The 20,151-nt window shown below is 31.6% G+C and overlaps 1 protein-coding gene across 1 annotated transcript; it reads right to left on the bottom strand.

Annotated features, from left to right (window-relative positions):
- Window positions 1–971: 971 nt before the first annotated feature.
- Window positions 972–4,164, bottom strand: LOC131031985 (ethylene-responsive transcription factor ERF062). Its single transcript, XM_057962860.2, has one exon. It carries the CDS (start codon window positions 3,267–3,269, stop codon window positions 1,863–1,865), a length of 1,407 nt encoding a protein of 468 aa, XP_057818843.1. The 5' UTR covers window positions 3,270–4,164; the 3' UTR covers window positions 972–1,862.
- Between the last annotated feature and the right edge of the window lie 15,987 nt (window positions 4,165–20,151).

Here is a 20,151-nt window from a genome sequence, read left to right as displayed (position 1 = left end):
AAAACCTTTTATTTTTTAAAGTCTAAATAATTTATTAAATAAATAATAATGGCCCACTTCTATTCATGGCTTTAGACATTATATTTTTTAATTGGAGAAAACAATAATATTTACATTCGAGGATGCTTAAGACATTGTTAATATAACTAATCTCTTCCAAACAGATTTCTCTTATACGGTTAGCAATGGAAATCATTTTTTATTTTTTATTTTAAATTTAAAAATATACCCTAGAAGCTAAGAAATGTCGTCTCTTTGAATGAAAATCACGATATGTAAGTCTGCAAAGACCAAGCAAACTTCATCTTAATTACTTGACGTCAATGACTGAGAATTAAAATTGTTAATTATGACTATACTTTCATATAAACAAACAAAATTGTTTCCCCATGGTGTTCAGATGACCTCCTCACTTCTGTCAAGCATTAATTTTTATTTTTTTAATGAAGGATCATCATCTTCTGTGATCCAGAACATGATGAAAAAAATTATAAACAATTTTATATTAAAAATTTCACAATTCATTTTTAACATCTGAATTATTTAAATGAGTTATTCGAGGAAATAAGATTACACAAAATAGTGGGCTTCCTGATCAAGATCCATCACAGAAGAGTTGACCATAGAATATTCTTGATCTCATAAACTGATGGTCTCGTAGATGTCTTTAAAATTCATTCATTCACAGAAGAGTTGACGATAGAATACTCTTGATCCCATAAACTGATGGTCTCGTAGATGTCTTTAAAATTCTTTCATTCAGTCCACTTCTATTTGGAAGAAAATAGCAGACAGGGCCACTGTCTGCCTAGATGCTTTTTTTTCAGTTCATTTTATTTAAAACAGCTGCCTGTTTTTAGGCTTCACACCCAACATGTTTGATCTTTGTAGCCAAAGATAAATTGCCATTACTTTGAGTAGAAAATAAGCATTTTTGCAGAGAATTGTACTTGCTTGGGAATTTTGCAACATGAAAAATGCTAGTATAGATATATCATATTGCTATAATAGTACCACAGATTATACCCAATGTGATTACAGATATTAATACAAGAAATACAAAGAAGAACTTTACTCCTCCATCATATGCATCATCAAAAATCTATAGCCAATGAGATTACAGAAATTAATGTAAGAGATACAAAGATGAATTTTTCACTCCTACAACATATGCAAATCTGAAAGTAGTGGGATTAAGAAGAAATGAAAACTATCTTCCCAATCTGCTGTATGATTCTACTCTAATAATTAACATAGCTGTTCTGCTGTTGAAACTTGAGACTCAGAACCTCCTTCACCATCCTCAGGCTTGAAACTCTGCTTCTTTATTGCTGTTGCACTGGATTTTCGATGTAGCAATGAGATGGGTGGGAGCTCTCTGTTAAATGAGAAATCGCCAGGGGGGGGAATAACCAGATCACTGTTAGAACTGTTCTAAGATTTGGGTGGATGATTGAACTCCTAAAATTCAAATTCATTAATGGATGTGCACTGCTATGGGGAATACTAATCTCCTATTAGAGTGGGCTATACATTGACAGGCTAAAAAAAACCAGCCAAATCAGATGCAAAAGACACTGGAAATCAAACTTCACAGGGTCTTGGTCATGAAAGAGATTATTGGACTTCTAGATCTAAGAGAATCCACATGTTGGCTCAAAAACTGCAACCTGAGGATATCTCACAGAATCAGGCAAGGAGGGTAATGCATCAAGGTAACTAAATAGCTATTTTGAAAAGGGAAAAGATGCAGACTAAAGTTTCTACCCTACACAGTTCAGTGATCCAGCAAACACCCCTTTAAATTCCCATTAATCAGTGCTCCCACATCCTGTTGCTTGTGAAAATCACCTGTTACGCAGCTACTTGCAGTCTCTCCAAACATACATCTGCCTGGGTGGAGAATAGGCCACCATAGATGCTTGTCCTTGAGTCTCAAGTTTCTGTTCTGTTTTTTCTGGCTCTGCAATACCGCCAATTTGAGTGGTAGAAAGCATATCCCATGTCAAATCTGTTTCCAACGGTGAAACACTAGTCAACCAGTTCTCATCCAGATCTCCCCACATAAAATCAGGGGAGGTAGGCCAAGTATGGACTTGAAGATCATGAGGCTCACTTTTGACAATGTCCTCAGATCCAGATTCTACATGACCAGCCAACATTGGATTGGCTTCATATGTAGACTTTTCTGGATCAGCTTTCACCTCTAAATCCATAAATTTAGCCTGCACACTGTCTGAAACACCCTCAGCTGCAGTGGAATCCGACTGGGAAGCAGTAATTGCAGTCAAAGCGCTAGTGGAGGGGCTATGAGCTCTTCCTCCATCGGGTTTTTGCTGCGAACTGTCCTCCTCAGCGGTACAAGCAGCCTTGGGAACGGAAGAGGCCTTGTTAAGAAACAGATGTGGAAAATTGAGACGAGCATTCTCACCTCTCAATTTGAAAGCCTCCTGATCATATGCATAAGCAGCTTCTTCGGCGGTGTCAAAGGTGCCCAGCCAGAGCCTGGTTCGATTCCTGGGTAGGCGAATCTCAGCAACCCATTTCCCCCAGTGCCTCTGTCTGACTCCTCTGTAAAGTTTCATTGGACGAGGCAAACCAAACCCTCTTCTGTCATTCTTTCCATGTTTCATCATCTGACCCCTTGGACTCAAATTCAGAGCATCACTCCAATGCCGATAAAGTTGCTGCTGATATTGCTGCTGCTGGTACTGCTGCTGCAACTGCTGCTGGTTATTATTCAGGATTATCAAAGGAAACCCTGATTGAACCTGCTGTTGCTGCTGCTGCTGGACCGGCCTCTGCAATTCAGCAGTAGGAAACATCTGTGGCTGAAATGATAGTGTCTGTTGCTGTAGGGGAAAACCCTGCATGATCTGGTTCCAAGTAAACACCTCTGAACAGCGTGGTGAATTCTCAATTGCTGAAAATGAGGGAGAAGTAAAGCCAACCTGTGGATAATTCGAAGAAAACGAAATTAATTGTGATGATGATGATGTTGTAGTAGTAGGAATAGGAGGAAGCGAAGGACAAGGAGGAAAAGAAAAGCTCTGCAAATGATTTGCAGAAACATCTCTCCCTGCTGTCTGCCTAGAGCACGAAACCTGGTCTGAAATACCCACAGACTTCGGTTCAAGGCTTTGAATCAATTGGGTTCTTTGAAAACCCTGCGGAGAGTCTGTGATTTTGTTCTCAGGATGCGACCTATCTTCTGTCCCTGTGGAAGAAGATGCATAAATTTCCTGCATGGTTCTCCTGGCAGATGCCATTAAAACACTCAGAAAAAGATCAATCTAGCTCTGTCCTGAATATCGATCAGACCCACCGTGCCAGCTGCCCGCTCTCCCAAAGGTTATATGTAGGGATGCAGAAACAAAAAGCTTAAAAAGAAAACAGAGAAAGAAATTTGAAACTTCCCGGATATAGAGGAACCTAGCCTAGACAAAATATCTTCTATCCAGGTTATCTAGAAGAGATTTTGGGAAAAAGAGAAGAAGAAAATTCTATCAATGTCCACAGTTAACTAAAAGTGCTCAATGGGACAGAAAAAATACTAGTAGCTTAGCTCTCAACACTTCTAGAATTCGCTAACTAAAAAGTGGAATTCTTACCAGAAGTCTACTGAGAAATCAAATCTAATCCAAATAAAAGGAGGAATTCGAATGACTGCAACGAAGATTTCAGGAACAAAAGAACAAAACAGATTTAAAAAACCAAAAACCAAAAAGTCCAATTGATCCTCGCTATCTAGCGACTTGCTGTAGAATAAAACCCAAGGATTCCAAAATAACATCCAAAGATCATATTCTCCGCAAGATTCGAACTCTCGACATCCCAAAAAACTATCGAGCGAACGGATCAAAACATCCCAAACAAGCCAAAGAAAAGCCAAAAATTGAATTTGACAACAGAAAAGCAAACAGAAGCAGAACCTACCCAAAAGAAGAAGCAAATTTCTCCATGGCAAAAGACTGGGTGTTCAGGGATTCGGAGAGAGCGGGCGAGCTGACAGCGGGGGCTGAGATTGAAAAGAATTCTGGTAGCAAAAATGCCTCTAAACGCCTCAATTTTCTGTTGTTGTATTTCTCATTTCTTGATGAATTCAATGTGTGGCCGCGGGGAGCAATTTAAGCCCCCCATCTTTCCACTGTAGCTCCTCAAAATTCATCTCCACGCATGCCTTCGCCTCCTGTACAGTGGACCCATCACTCTTAACCCACCGGCCTTAACCATGGTTACCTCTTCCGTCTCATTCCAACTTCCAACTGTCATCCTTCACTCCAACTTGACCGCTAACGGCTTTTGCCATTGCTTACAGTTAAATTTGGACGGCGCTGCTTAACTACCACCAACATTCCATCAAATTAACCAGATAAAACACAGGGATTTCACAATCAAATTAAATGTTTTTTGTTTTTATGGGCTTTTTTTTTTTTTTTCGTGGATAGGTCTTACGTTATTATTAACAATGTTTTTGCATTCATATATAAATTTTCCACTATCAAATTAAATGATTTTAATTTTTATCTTCAGTTTTTTTGCATTCATATATGAATATGATACGTCTTGATGTAATCATTAACAACGTTTTTATATTAATATGTAATTTTCTACAATCAAATTAAATGCTTTTAGTTTTTATGGATAAACTTTTTGCATTTATATATGAATATGATACGTTTGAGCAACGGTTCGGTTGAAGTCGAATTGTTCTTCAAAAAACTGATTCGAATCTCGTTTGAACGTAAGAAGTCATATAGTATTGATGTTTATTAACAACATTTTTACATCCATATATAAATATAATATACCTGAAACATAATTATAATTGAATGGACAGACAATTTACATTTGAACATTAGCCTCTGATTGATTTACCTTAGATAACATAGCAGAGGGGTGGATTGTGATGGGTTGTCCCTAGTCTAGCAACTTGTCATTTCCTGTGTCACTGTCTTACCCACTTTTGATTAAGGCAAGTTACCTGTTATTACTACTGTGGCATATGCACAACTACAGTCTGTCTCTATTTTGATCTGCTGTCATGAATGACAATCATCTACTCACTTCATGCTTGTCATATTGCTCATTATTCTGCTCTAGATCCAATTTGTTCTAATGTCGGTTACTGATTTTGTTTTTAATAATTGATCTAGGACCTTAGAGTGTAATAGGATGAATTAGACTAGTGTTTTTTTTAAATAAATTGATTCCTATGGTCCAAGAGCTGCAGCTATTTTTTCTGCGTTAGACTCTATCTAGCATTAAATGTACTCAATCTAAAATTAAATGTACCAGTCCACATTCAATAGAAGACTATATATGAGCCAAGAGATAATATACAATATATACAATTTAGTAAAATCAAACCTTTACATGATGCATAAACAGCAAGATATAATTATATATATATATATTTTGAAGTGATTTGAACTTACCATCATATAGGCCATTATAACAATCTGTCATTACTGAATGCATTAATTTTTCACAATTCATAATAGTTATTGTCGTGTACGAATCTTTTGCATCAACGTTTTGGATCACACTATGTGATCCATCATCACGATGATAGAAAGCTCAAGAAATAGAAACATTACAGAGTGTGATCCCAAATGTTGATTCAAAAAATGGCACACAATCAAAACCAGGGACAATAATTTGTCAATATATCAAATATCTTTTGACATAATTTTATATAATTATGTAACTTACTGATTTATATTGTTGCGGCTGTTTTATTTCTGATTGCTGGTATATTTCTAATTGTTGATGTAATCATATTGTTTATATAATTATGTAAAACTGTGACTTACATTATTGCTGCTGTTTTGTTTCTCATTGCTGTTATATTTCTAGTTGTTACTGATTTATCATATTATATAATAGGATTTCTATGGTTGTTACCACTGTTTACATAGCTTCATATTTTTTTTCTTGTTGTTTATGTTGAAGTGATAGTTCTGATATTATATCTTTGTAACATTTATTTTTTAATGATTATTTAAGATGTAGTTATATTGACTATTGTGGTAAAATATTCTTAGCAACTTGTCCCAAATAATATGTGCTTCTAGATGTTTGCATACTTTTGGTACTTCAAGTTAAGTGCTTCTAGATGTTATCTTGGCAAATAAAATGTGCTTCTAGATGTTTGCATAATTTTGGTACTTCAAGTTAAGTGTCAATATATCCATTCAATACAACTTTTAATGTGAAAATATCCTTAGAAAGAATTAAAACCTTCCATCTCCAACATAAAAATCAAAGAATCCAACAAATTAATTATCCATTTATTGACAATTCTTATCAACTATATGTATTTTTAATTTCACATTAATAATAATTTAATACAAATATTCTATATAAATAATACCATTCTTAGAAATCTACTAGTAAAAAAAATAATAATATAAACTCTTTATTATATCACCAATATAATTTTTATTTACTAAAATCATTTTTAGATCAAATGAGTCAAGTCTTAAAACAATATATGGTATTTTTTAGCTTAAAATTGAATGGTTATAGAAATTAATATTTATCCATATAATAATCTTAAATCCAATTTATTTATGGTGACTATAAAATTTTATTATTTTATTTTTATAATTAGGTGGTTATTGAAAGGACAGTCTTGGACATATATTAATTGTTTAAAGGCCAGCGTTGGAGTTGAAAAGCAAGATAAGGGATGCATGTGAGAGCATCTATTATAATTTATTTATGAATTATCTTTCATCTGAAATTCAAAAATAGATCACTATATTAAAGACAATTTTCAGATTATTACAGAAAAAATGTCATAATCTAAATGTAATTTCATTTCAAGTCAAAGATGATTTTATGGAATAAATGAACACTTTAATAACTATCCTCCATTAATCGCCTCGAGAATATACATCAAAACTTTATGGTAAAACACCCTTTCAATGATTTGTACGTAAGATTCTAAAAAGATTATGTCTAATGCCCATTTAATCAAATCAAATTGAGAAGATTGATTTACATTAACGCATTTCTATTCATTAATATTTTCTTAACCACCATGATTACACACACATAATCTTAGATTCTCTTTGTCTTGGGTTTTCTCATTTTGCCAATGTGGGACACATGAGGGAATAGGATTGGCGTACATTTGAAAGGAAAACATTTCTTCTGGGTTAATTATTTAAATAAATATAATTTAAGAGTACGAGTTATCATCCATATTTCAATAATCGTTTATTTTTTGCACATCTAATTTTTGGATTATTAATTTTAAAGAAAAAAAAAAAAAACTAAAAGTATTAATAAATTTCACATGTACTAATAGCTGTCCATTTTTTAGCATTTTTGGATCATAATTGGCCCATTTATGGACCATTATCAGTATCCATAGCCCATGACTACTAGGGCATTTGTGCATAAGTGTTGGCAATTTTAAGTACACAGTTACACGGGTATCTTTAAGTAGGTGTCAGATGACACTTTGAAATGTGTACTTTTTGACCCTTGCACGCATAACAGATCCCACACCATGCATTGTTACTACCTAGTCACATGTAGAGACAACAACAAAAAAATCATCAAAATCTTATGTACCGTTTAGAATCTGTGGGTGTGCGAAATTAGTTGTAATGGTTACTCGTAGGCTTCCCCTAGATGGTAAGTATGATGATCCTCTTTTAAAAGGGTAAAATAGATTTGGATCTCATCCTCAATATAAACACTCAACAACAACACCTCAAGGGGTTTGAATTTTGATGACAACAAGAACAATACCACAACAACTATCACAATATTCCAATACCAAAGATAAATGATAATCTTTAAATTCCAAATAAATCAAAATAATTTTTCTATATATAAAATAACTTTAAAATATAAAAACATGTAAAAAATTAATCCAAAATCAAAATATAAATTAAAACTAATTAATTAAGTATAATTAAATAAAAAAACACATCGACCATGATACTATTATAATTATTATGAATAATAATATTGATGAATTCTCTCTCAACCATAATTGAAGTCTAGAAACATTTTATAATACATAGACCAAACTTAAAACTAGGCATTCTATATTTATCTCTTTGTCCTTAATATTTTATTTCTCCATTGTCTTATCACTCTTATTGAGGAAATTGACCATAGAGTAGATCCCTTGCTTTGTGTTGAATAAAAGCAAAATGTTTGATTGCATTTGCTTCCGAGTCAACAAGATATCTAATCATACATAAGAAAACATATTTAGGCCAGCTTGTAATGTATTGGATTTCTTTTAATTCCTATTATACATTATGTCCTCATCTATTTGTCAACTAATATAGATTGAGAAAATCTAGTTTGCATGATGTGGAAAATAAATAAGAATATATTGCCTTGTTGTTTGTTATGTTGGATTCAAGCAACTTGAGTTCACAAAGATCTTGCCATCATCATCCTAGATCTACACATAGATTATTTTCTTTTTAATAACAATAATAATAGTGAAATTGAAGCAAAGACTTTAACAAAAGTTATTTATGTTATGTGGAAAATAAAGACTACTCAAAAGATTAAAAATATCTTTTAATTATTTATGGGGGCTTCATATTGTTGTTTTTATGCGCTCAAATTTCTATTTTGAGAGTATTTTATAAACTGAACGTGTATATTTATGATATTGCTATCAAGATTCAACTGTTACCGATAGTGTATATTTATCAAAAATAAAAAATGAAAAAAAAATTACTAAAATTGGAAAGAATTAGTATAAGAAAAAATTGTTTTGTGAATAAGTCTTATTTCATCCTATATTAATATATAATAGTTCATAATTCAAAAGGAGGTCGGTGGTAAAAAAGTTATGAAGGTTGGAAGGAATACAAATTTAATAGTTTAATACTTTCAAAGTAAGAGTTTTTTTTTTCAATCAGTATGACAAATCAATTTGAATTGATGTCTTACATGTGTAATGGAGAAAATTGTGTACATTGTTAATTTTTATCCCTATTTTGGACTTATTTTGGTTAGGTTATTTGTTATGTAATGGAAAGTCTAAATTGGTACGTTCATTTTCAAGAATCAATTTCATCCTTCAATTTTACTCATTTCTTATTTCAAGTCAGATCTACAGTTTACAAGAGTGATCTAGGTCACTTTTGCAATTGTTGAAATGGTCCTTGAGCTTTTAAATTTTATATTCCAAGTTGGGCCCCAATTATTTCCCTCCACTTAATTGTTATGTGCCAATTTGAAGTGCATATAATTTTACTTGTACCTTTGAAAATATATTTAAAAATTAACCCTAATTCATTTAAACATCTAGCAAATCTATGGAATCAGCACGCATTTCATGTAGTTGAGAGCTTAAAAGTAATTTATTGACATCAACACTGTGTCAGCATTCTAGGGCATACTATATGATGACTTGTTATATTCAATTATTGCTCAATGTTTTTAACATGATGTCCTAAAAAGGTTTGACACGCGAAAGGAGTTATCCCTAGCATGTAAAAACTCTCAACTATACAAACAAGTTTTTATATAGGTTCAAAAGAAAAGGCAAATAATTAAGGCTTAAAAATGTTACAAATTGGATTTGAATGCATGGATCATGTCTATAATTATAGAAATAATTTTGTAGTTATATGCATTTGCAAAAGTGATCTACACACATTTTTTTTACTATAATGCATTCTCCTAACATGTCTTAATTTTTGTTATAAGAACAAATCAATATGACACACATAGTAGAATATACTTTGACATCAAAGAAGGGCTAAACACCTTGTTTTATTGATTTAGATTATGACTATTTAATAAAATATTTTCTATCAATCACGTCTCTTATTCCTGAGGTACTTATTCATCATTGATACTTATTTAATTGAATTGTCATATGATTCTTATGTAGAAAAGTATTTTATTTCCCTATGTTGTTGGTGAACTTGGACTTTCTTGCTCAACCTATGGTTTTGGCCTTAGGGTTTATTCCTTCTACATTAAATGGATTTTGAGTTTATTTATTTGATTATATATACCATTTTTTATAACTCTAATTAGGGTTTGTATTTGATCCCCATCCACCCACCCTTTGGGTTGTACTTTATTAATTGATCATTTCTTATATACTCTTATAGCCTGGATTACATTTAGCTTTTATCCATGCAAGTCTCATTTACTTTGGGGTGATCTGTCATTTTTTGTTATTATTTTGTTCCATCCTTGATCTACGCTTATGTATTTCTATCCTATGGTTGAGAATGCATTTACTACAAAGATAAATTATGTAACCAAGTTTGTGATGTTGCATCCTTTATAGAGTTAGTGATTTTACATCCTTCTCTTTTAGATATCCTTCCATCACCTATTTATGAGCTCCACTTAGATGCTCTTTTTTCATCACCATGGTTAGTTATGTGCATAATAATATGTTACCTTTTAGCTACTTTTCCTTTTCCCACTTTGGATCATGAAATATTTACACCATGTAGGTTAGATGATTATCATTATTCTTCACTTTGTGCTACATCACATGAAGATATTATTGTTTTGGATTGAATAATTTATATAAGATGACTTTGAAATTTTTATTGATGGTTCATTACATGTCAAGTCATTTTTTCTTGCTAATTATGACTACTTTGATGATTATATTTTATATATAATTGAATTATTATTATCTTGTGTAATAGATAATTACATTGGTTTGATTTCTTTTGATACTTTTGTCACTTATTTATGTCTTTGACACATGATTTTATAGGATATTTTGGTTGTCCTAGCATTTCCAGGGATAACTTTTATTTTTTTAATTCTCCTAATGTATTGCATACACACCTTCAAAACTAAAGCTAACCTAATTTGAAAAAATTGATGTATTTCATAATAGTTGTCTTGAATTTCATTGCATACCTTGGTCACCATCTTACCATATTTGTCATCACATCTAATAGGACCTCATCTCCCCCTCTAGGGTTTAGGGATCCTTATCTTGCCTCTTCCTTTGGTGGAATGGATATCGGTATTACTACTACCTCTAGAGCCTCATGTGCATCTAATGATAAATTGGCGGGGGAATGATCTCCCCTATTAATTTCTAGAAGTCTTAGTACCTTTGGCATCATCACCACATGCCACCAGATATCTACCTCAGCCTCCTCAACAATTATAGATGTGTTCTTATGTTTTAAAAGCTAGAACCTATACTTCATTATACCTCTATGGAGATCTTTGGTGTTTCTTAATAGATGGGAGACTTTGAAGGTATAGTTTATTAGATACCAAACTAGCAAGGGACTCTCTTAAAGAAGATCTTTCTAATATGGTACACTATCTTCTAAAGTACCATTAGGATGTCTTGATCCTCCTTAACTATGCTCTATCATTTGTATCTCAACATGAGATAAAAATATACAACAAGTGCAAAATACATGGTTTACCTTCTATAGTGCATTACTACTATCTACATGGGGCACTTATGTTAGCAATTAGTATTATTAACTCATTATCTCACCAATTTATTACTAATATTTGATACTATCTTTTCCTTTTAAAATCATTTTATAGGATCACACATGATTAAGAAACATCTATTTTATGCCATGGTTCCCATTAACAATTGTAATCGCATATTTCATTGACAACTATCTTTCTCCATGGTGATTATAAGGTCTCTTGTGATTGCAACCCTTACATCTAATGGTCTTATATTAGTCCAAGATGCTCATGTTTAAGAAAATCATGCTTATATATGCTAACATGCTCATGATGATTATGATGTATCCTAAGATTTATCATGATGATATCCCATTCTTATCTATTCTTACAAGATCCTTATATGGTATTTTAGGTCTTTTGGACATTTCATTTGTAGCCCTAAGTGGGGATAACATTAGAGGCATCTTGTCTCTTATCATTATATATGGTGGCCACATGGTTATATATTTATATGCTTTCTTATTAGGATTACATAATTATGCCATTTGATTTATCTTTTCGTCTAATTTAATTGCACTTTTAGTCAATAGATTTTCCTTGAGCTTCCATTAATAAAAAAAATAGTTTCAAAATTTTAATCACTCTAAAAAAATAAATAGTTTTAAAAAAGAGAATTTTTTGTTACATCTCCATTTGTATGATATGCTTATATCAATAATTATATAATATTCCTATCAATAATTTTATAATTTTATAATTTTATAAAAGGCCATCTTGTAATGTATTGAATTTTTTTAATTCCTATTATATATTATGTCCTCATCTATTTGTCAACTAATATAGATTGAGAAAATCTAGTTTGCATGATGTGGAAAATAAATAATAATATATTGCCTTGTTGTTTATTATGTTGGATTCAAGCAACTTGAGTTCACGAAGATCTTGGCATCATCATCCTAGATCTACATAGATATTACTTTCTCTTTAATAAGAATAAGAATAATATTAGTGAAATTGGAGTAAAAACTTGTAACAAAAGTTATTTATGTTATGAGGGAACCACCCAGAAGATTAAAAAAGCTTCCAAGAATTTCTCGTGCCTTCATATTGTTGTTTTTATGTGATCAAATTCCTATTTTGACAGTATTTTATCTATTGAACAATGTATATTTATAAGAAATAAAAAAAATAAAAAGTTACTAAAGTTGGAAAGACTTAGTATAAGCAAAAATTGTTTTGTGAATAAATCTTATTTAATCTTATATTAATATATAATAGTACATAATTCAAAAGGAAGTCAATTGTAAAAAAGTTATGAAGGTTGGAAGGAATTAAAATTTAATAATTTAAGAGTTTCAAGATAAGAGTCTTTTTTATTAGTATGATAAATCAATTTGAATTGATGTGTTACACATGTAATGGAGAAAATTGCATACATTGTTATTTTGTACTTATTTTAGCTAGGTTGTTTTTTATGTAATGGCAAGTCTAAGTTGGTATGTTCATTTTCAAGAATTAGTTTGAACGTTCAATTTTACTCATTTCTTATTTCGAGTTAGATCTACAATTTACAAGAGTGATCTATGTCACTTTTGGAATTGTTGAAATGATTCTTGAGCTTTTAAATTTTATATTCCAATTTTGGCCCCAATTATTTCCCTCCACTCAATTTTTGGGTGTTAATTTAATGTGTAGAATTTTTTACTTGTACTTTAGGAAATATATTTAATAACCAACCCTAATTCATTTAAACATTGAACAAATCTATGAAATGAGCACTTCTTTCATATATCAAAGAGCTTAAAAGTAATTATCTATTGACATCAAAATTCTAGGGCATAATATATGATGACTTGTTATATTCAAACAAGAAACTTTGGATCCAGTAATTTACAAATATTGTAAATATTTATCTACTTTTTCTTGTTTGTTTTATGGAGGGTTTTATGTCAATTTTATATCATATTTATTTACTTGATCAATAAATTTTTCAAGCCTATTTTGATAAAGATAACAATTTCTAAATGTATAAATCAACTAGGCAATGCCTACCTTGATGACACCTCTCTTGCCTCATGTCTCATAGATCTACTCCTAATTTAAAGAATGAATCTTTGACGCAATCCTAGAATAAGAAATTATGATCATCATCTCTCAAGGTCAACTAAAATTCTCTTATAAGAGTACCCTCAATATGTATATATTGGTACTTCTCACAAGGAACTATGATACATAATTTTGTAGTCTCTATCTTTGTAAGTGGCCTTTAGTGCCTTTCATATTTAAGAATTTGTCTCCTTGTAGTTCATACCTTTGGTGATGACACAACTCTCTCTACTTGAAGGATATTTATCTCTATCATCATGGTGTGTGACACACTCAATAATAACTAGCATAAAATTCATCTAAACATAGCTAATTATATCAAATAATAGATAAAATTGATATGCATGTTGATAATATCTCTCTATATACACTCCATCAACATTGCTAATAGATCTTGAGTCAAGTATTAGGTCCCATATTATAAATCAACTTCACCCACTTTGTTGTTGTACCAATGAAATTTTTATGAAATAAATGATTATCTTAATGTATTGCATACATATAATAAATTAAAACTAATCCAATTTGAAAAAATAAGTTATATGTATACCACAATAGATATCTTGAATTGCATTGCATACCTTGGTCACCATCTTACCAATAATCATCACATCTAATAGGACCGCATCTCTCTCTTGGGTTCATGAATCCCTATCTTGCCTCTTCCTTTAGTGGAATGGCTATTGCTATTACTACTACCTCTAGGGCCTCATGTGCATCTATGGATAAATTGTTGGGGAAAAGATCTCCCCTATTAATTTCTAGAAGCATTAGTACTTTTGGCATCATCAACACGTGCCACCACATATCTACCTCAACCTTCTCATCAATCATAAATGAGTTCTCATGTGTTAAAAGTTGTAACATATACTTCATTGTACCTCTATGGATATATTTGGTGTTTATCAAATAGATAGGAGGCTTTGAAGGTATAATTTATTAGATACCAAACTAGCAACAAACTCTCTTAAATAAGATTAAATAAGATCACTCTAATATGGTACACTATATCGTATAGTACCATTTATCCTCCTTAACTAAGCTCTATCATTTGTATCTCAACATGAGATAAATATAACAAGTGAAAAATCTAAAGCTAGTGATTACTAAGATCAATTCCTAATCTCTAACTCCTATATTCAAGGAAAAATTATAGATTAGTATATGAATTAAGATCATAAACCTATTGATAAATGCTCAAAATATCAAACTATATAGCTATTTCCTTTAAGATCCATCTAACACGTTAAATTCATATATACCACTAATATTCATAGATCACTTATGTGGGTAACAGGTCTCTCCCATGTGAAAAATGTCACTTCCATGTGAAAAGGGTATATTCAGGGGGATTTTAAAAAATAAAATAAAAAATGTTTTTTCGTAGCATTCTAGCACGTTTTGAACATAATTTAAATTTTGAGAAGGATCTAAAAAGAGAATAAAATTGATGCACCAATATAAGGCTCTCTTTGGCAATTATTCATTCTCATACTATATTCACTTGACCTGCAACATGGCTCATGCATTGAGCCACAATGTATCTCCTTGATAACTCTATTAGGAGTAATAGTGAATTTGAATTACTATTTTACCCTTTTACACCTTATTCTTTTATATTGAATGAATGCAATTTATAGAAAAGTTGCAGTTTAAAACTACAAGGATAAGACCAACAATAGGAAGACAAGCACAAAAACAACAACAATACTTTACATCTGATCTAGCTAGACCAATAAAATGCCATAACAATAGTCTTATCATCAAGTAACATCACTAGTGTGACAATCATAAAGACAACAATAAAAAATAAAAAATAAACCATAATAGTATTCAATCTTATAAAAGATGTCTTAAGCTTTGTCCCACACCAACCTTCTTTGATCTTGGGATTTAATTTATAGGAGTACCTAATAACTAGTGTACCATACATGTTATCAATCTCCACGATTATTTGTGTGATTATTATGACATGTGACGTTATTTTCATTATAAATGAGGTGGTTCATCTACCACATTAGTTATAGGCATCAATTTTGTACTAAATACATAGTTTACCTTCTCTAGTGTATAATCTAAATACATAGGGAATTTTATGTTAACATTTAGTATTATTAACTCATTATCTCACCAATTTATTACTAATATTTGATACTTACACTTCCTTTTGAAGTCACTTATAAGATCATATGAATAAGAAACATCTCTTTTAGGTTATGCCTACTTATTAGGCTAGTTTATATAATTGTCATGGTTCACATTGACAATTGCAATCACATATCTTATTGACAACTATCTTTGTACACAATGATTGTAAGATCTCTAGTAATTACATCCCTTACATCTTATGATCTTATATTAGTTCAAGATACTCATGTGCTAAGCAAATCTTTCTTATATATGTTAACATGTTTGTGATGATTACAATGCATCCTAAGATTAATCGTAATGGTATCTCATGCTTATCTATTCTTACAAGATCCTTATATGGTATTTAGGGTTTTTGGACATTTTATTTATGAACCTAAGTTGGGGTAACACTAGGGGCGTCTTGCCTCTTCTCATCATATGGTGATCACGTCGTTATATATTTGTATGGCTTATTATTGGGATCACATAATTATGTAATTTGATTTATCTTTTATCCTTTCCACCAACTTAATTGCTTTTTTAGTCAATAAATTTTTCCTTGTGAGCTTCCAATCATAAAAAAATAATTTTAATTTTTTTATCACTCTAAAAAAATAAAATGGTTTAAAAAAAAGAGAATGTTTTGTTACATCTCCATTTGTATGATATATTTGTATCAATAATTATGTACTATATTCCTATCAACACAAATATTACAACCAACAATTCAATACAAGTACTAATATACATACAACTAAATAAGAAGAGCATACAAGATTGCATGCAATAATATCTTACATCTGGTTACAAAATGATCATAAGCCTATTCAATTGTATATTAATTCTTCAAGTCATTTCAAATTATACCTTAAATGACAAACCTAACATCTCTTTTATGGACATTGGTACATAATGATATTTATTAGGTTTACATTCCACAAATTACATGGTTCCCAATACTAGTCTTAATCATACATTTATTGATAATTATCTTTTTCCATGATGATTATAGAGTCTATAATGATCACAACACTTACATCTTATCATCTTATATTGATCCAATTTTCTTATGCTTGTATAAGTTGATATGTTCACGATGATTATGATATTTTCTAAGCTTTGTGATGATGATGTCTAATGTTAATTTGTGTTTACAAGATATGTATATGGTATTGAGGCATTTTAGGAATTTCATGTATGACCGTAAGTGGAGGCAAGATCACAAGCATCTTATCTCTTCCTATTATATATAGTGATCACATGGTTATATCTTTATATGGCTGTTCATTGAGATTACATGATTACACCATTTGATAAATCTTTGCTCATTTCCTCCAACTTAACCACATTATTACTCAATAGAATTTTTATGTGAACTTCCAAACCCCTAAAAATAATTTCAAAATTTTCACCACACTAAAAAATAATAAGAATGTTATGTTATATCTCCATTTATACAATATATCCATATGAATGATACTCTTATTTTCCTATCAATACAAACATTATAACTCAAAATATTACATATAACTAAAAAAATTACTAACAACATTCTCTTACTTCCAATTAGGCAGGGTTCCCATGGGAGGGGCTGAAGCTCTATTTTTAAGGAAGAGGTGGTCCTATGAAGAAATTATTTTTCTCCTAGGATTATTTGGAATCTTTTCTCCAAAAATAGGAGCCCCTACTTTTTAGGTATGTAATTTTAAGCAAGTGAAAATGGGGCGGGGCTAGGAATATTTTATGCCATTTGTCAATCCTTAAATTTATGAGCTTAAACTTTTACGCTGAAGGGCAATGCAAAATTCATGGGACCGCCAATTTTAAAATATTTCTAAAAAATCTCAGCAGCTCCAACTCTATTTTTTAGGAAGCTCCCCTCCATGGGACCCAACGTTGCAAAAATTACCATAATCTTATTAAATTTTATAATGACTCTTAAGAAATGAAAACAATAGACCTTTCCTACATAGACCAATAAAATCACATAATATAATATAAAATAACAACAAGAACCAAAACCAATGACATAATATAATCTAAGACACCAATTAAAAAAACTTTACCACAAAATACATGATGCAATCTTAAACATCACTCCCAAATAAACAAGAGATAATTTTCCAACAGTAATGGAAACATAACAAAAATCCACAAAATCTAATTATTTATTTACTATTTTAAAAAAAATTAACGAACTCCCAAACGTTAAAAACCTTCCCCGATATTTGAGCGGCTTAAATAGGCGGCTTCACAAACTCGACCAATCCCGAGTTAAGTCAACTCTTAACTCTGGCGGCAGATATTTTGGAGGAGGTCAAAAGTGGTGGGTCCAGCTAGGACGGCTTCCTTTTCCATACCTCTCGCACACGACCACTTACCAACCCACACGTGTCACTCCCAAATCTAACAAGTCAAACCTGCGGCGTATACGTGGCAAGCGTTGAGCGATGGGCATGTTTGAGGACCGATTCTTAAGGGCCAAGTTTGAATATAAATAAAAAAGACCCGGCAAACCTTAATAATTAGAAAACCTAGAGTCTCCCAGTGGCCGGTGGTAGGTGATCATGGTGGGCTCTCACCACTAGGGATGGAGGATGGACTCACTCAATCACTCATTCCCCAGTGTTTCTCTGTGACTCATCAACCAATTCATCATGCTTGCCCATTGAATATAAAAAACTAGTTCTCCATTGGATTCAGTAGATATTCTTGCTTTTGGGGTTGCCAAATAGAACACAACATTTTGATCTCTAGAGGTGCACAAGGAACCACAGGGGGGATCCTAAGCCTCACTATGCACTCATCATTGCCTTCATTTTGTCATGTTAGGCCATCACAAACCCATCAATAATTTAAGGACCCCTTAACGTCATGCCTTTATCAATTCCCATATTTTAATGCCCCCAATGAATCATGACACTGAGCAAAAACTCTATTTTATGATAAAAATCCACCTCATAACCCCACTCTAGGGGAACACATACCAATTGGACACATGTAAGTCAATATGCATTAAGAAAACATTAAGAGAAGATAAGATGGGTGTGAAGATATGAGTAATCATATGGTAGTTACACATGCCCATGCTTAAGCCAAAAATTAAACATCAATACAACTATTATAATGAATACTATAATTTGGGTTGATTAATTTAAGGAGGTATTGAAGTTTTGAGTAGGATGGGAGTTGATTATCAAAGAATAAAGAATGAGCAGGTGTGAATGGGATAAGAGAGAGAGTCATTGCTTTCGGCAATCCCAAGTGTCAGTCGTTATCTTTGATTTCTAAACAATTATTAGATATGTCATTTTTTTACTTAAAAAAAATATAAAAATAAACCATTTTCTATTATCTAACAGACCACGTGTTGGCATTATAGTGACTAATTTAAGCTGTATTAATGGAGTTATGCTTATCGAAATAAATGTAATTTACTTTGTCGTGTGGTCCTTCATTAGTGTTGAGGACAAATTTGCATATTTCATTCTTCCATTTCTATGCTTTTGTCATTTTGTATAGCTGTTTTTCCATGTATTTTTTTTTATATATAGTTGGTTTTCTTAAGTGTATTTGTTAAGTCTACAATATTCATGACTTCCTTCTTATCATCTTATTCAGCTCACATCATGGGATTGGTCCCCTCCCTTAGATGTGAACCAAGGAAAATATAAGAAATAAACAAAAAGATTTAATTTTTGGGATTAGAGGACTCATGAAGATCATGTTACTATACTGTATTCCTATATCAAATTTCCACTTATACCCTCAAGCCCATTCTTATGTACTACAATATCGTTTTCTCGACTTATTATTAATAATCTTATTCATCTTAATCATTCTAGATTGGATCATGGGCTTGATCATGCCTTTTAAATGCAAATACAAGGGAAAAATAAGGGAAGCAAACACGGATTTAAAAGTAAATAATGGATCTCTATACTTCATTTTTCTTATTCTTTTGATTGCGCTGAAGTGAAGTGCACCCAATGCTCCATTTGATGTGCTTAGTTGGATGAGTATGGATTGTTCTTATGTAATGTGGATTTTTCAATGTACTAACATAATAATAACATGATAATAATGTACAAATATTTGTCAAATGGATAACATGATGGTACGATAACATATTTGTTATTGAAATGGAACGAAAGACCTTCAATTTATAGATTTTCCATGAGGGAAATCAAGGGCCAAGATACAAAATCAATAGAAGGTTGAGATTTGAAGAAGATAGAAGCATGGATTGAAGATGTAACCTTGCACAACCACTGTCACAAGAGAGAAGAAGATCATTACTATTAAGAATGCATGTGTCCTATGAGACAAGTTATTGCTATGCATAATAATGTGGTTGTTGATTCTATTAGATAGGGTATTTTAAAGCATATATGAAAGACTAGATGTTTTGTGGTGTTTTTTAAAAACTACCATCAAACTATTGACACTTTAAGACTATAACAACTTTCTTCAGGTGGATTTTTTGTTTTTGCAACTCCAAGT

Source organism: Cryptomeria japonica, chromosome 4 (assembly GCF_030272615.1).
Source record: "Cryptomeria japonica chromosome 4, Sugi_1.0, whole genome shotgun sequence".
Lineage (NCBI taxonomy): Eukaryota > Viridiplantae > Streptophyta > Pinopsida > Cupressales > Cupressaceae > Cryptomeria > Cryptomeria japonica.
Note: the sequence above shows the minus strand (reverse complement) of the source record. Positions and strands in the feature narration are given on the sequence as shown.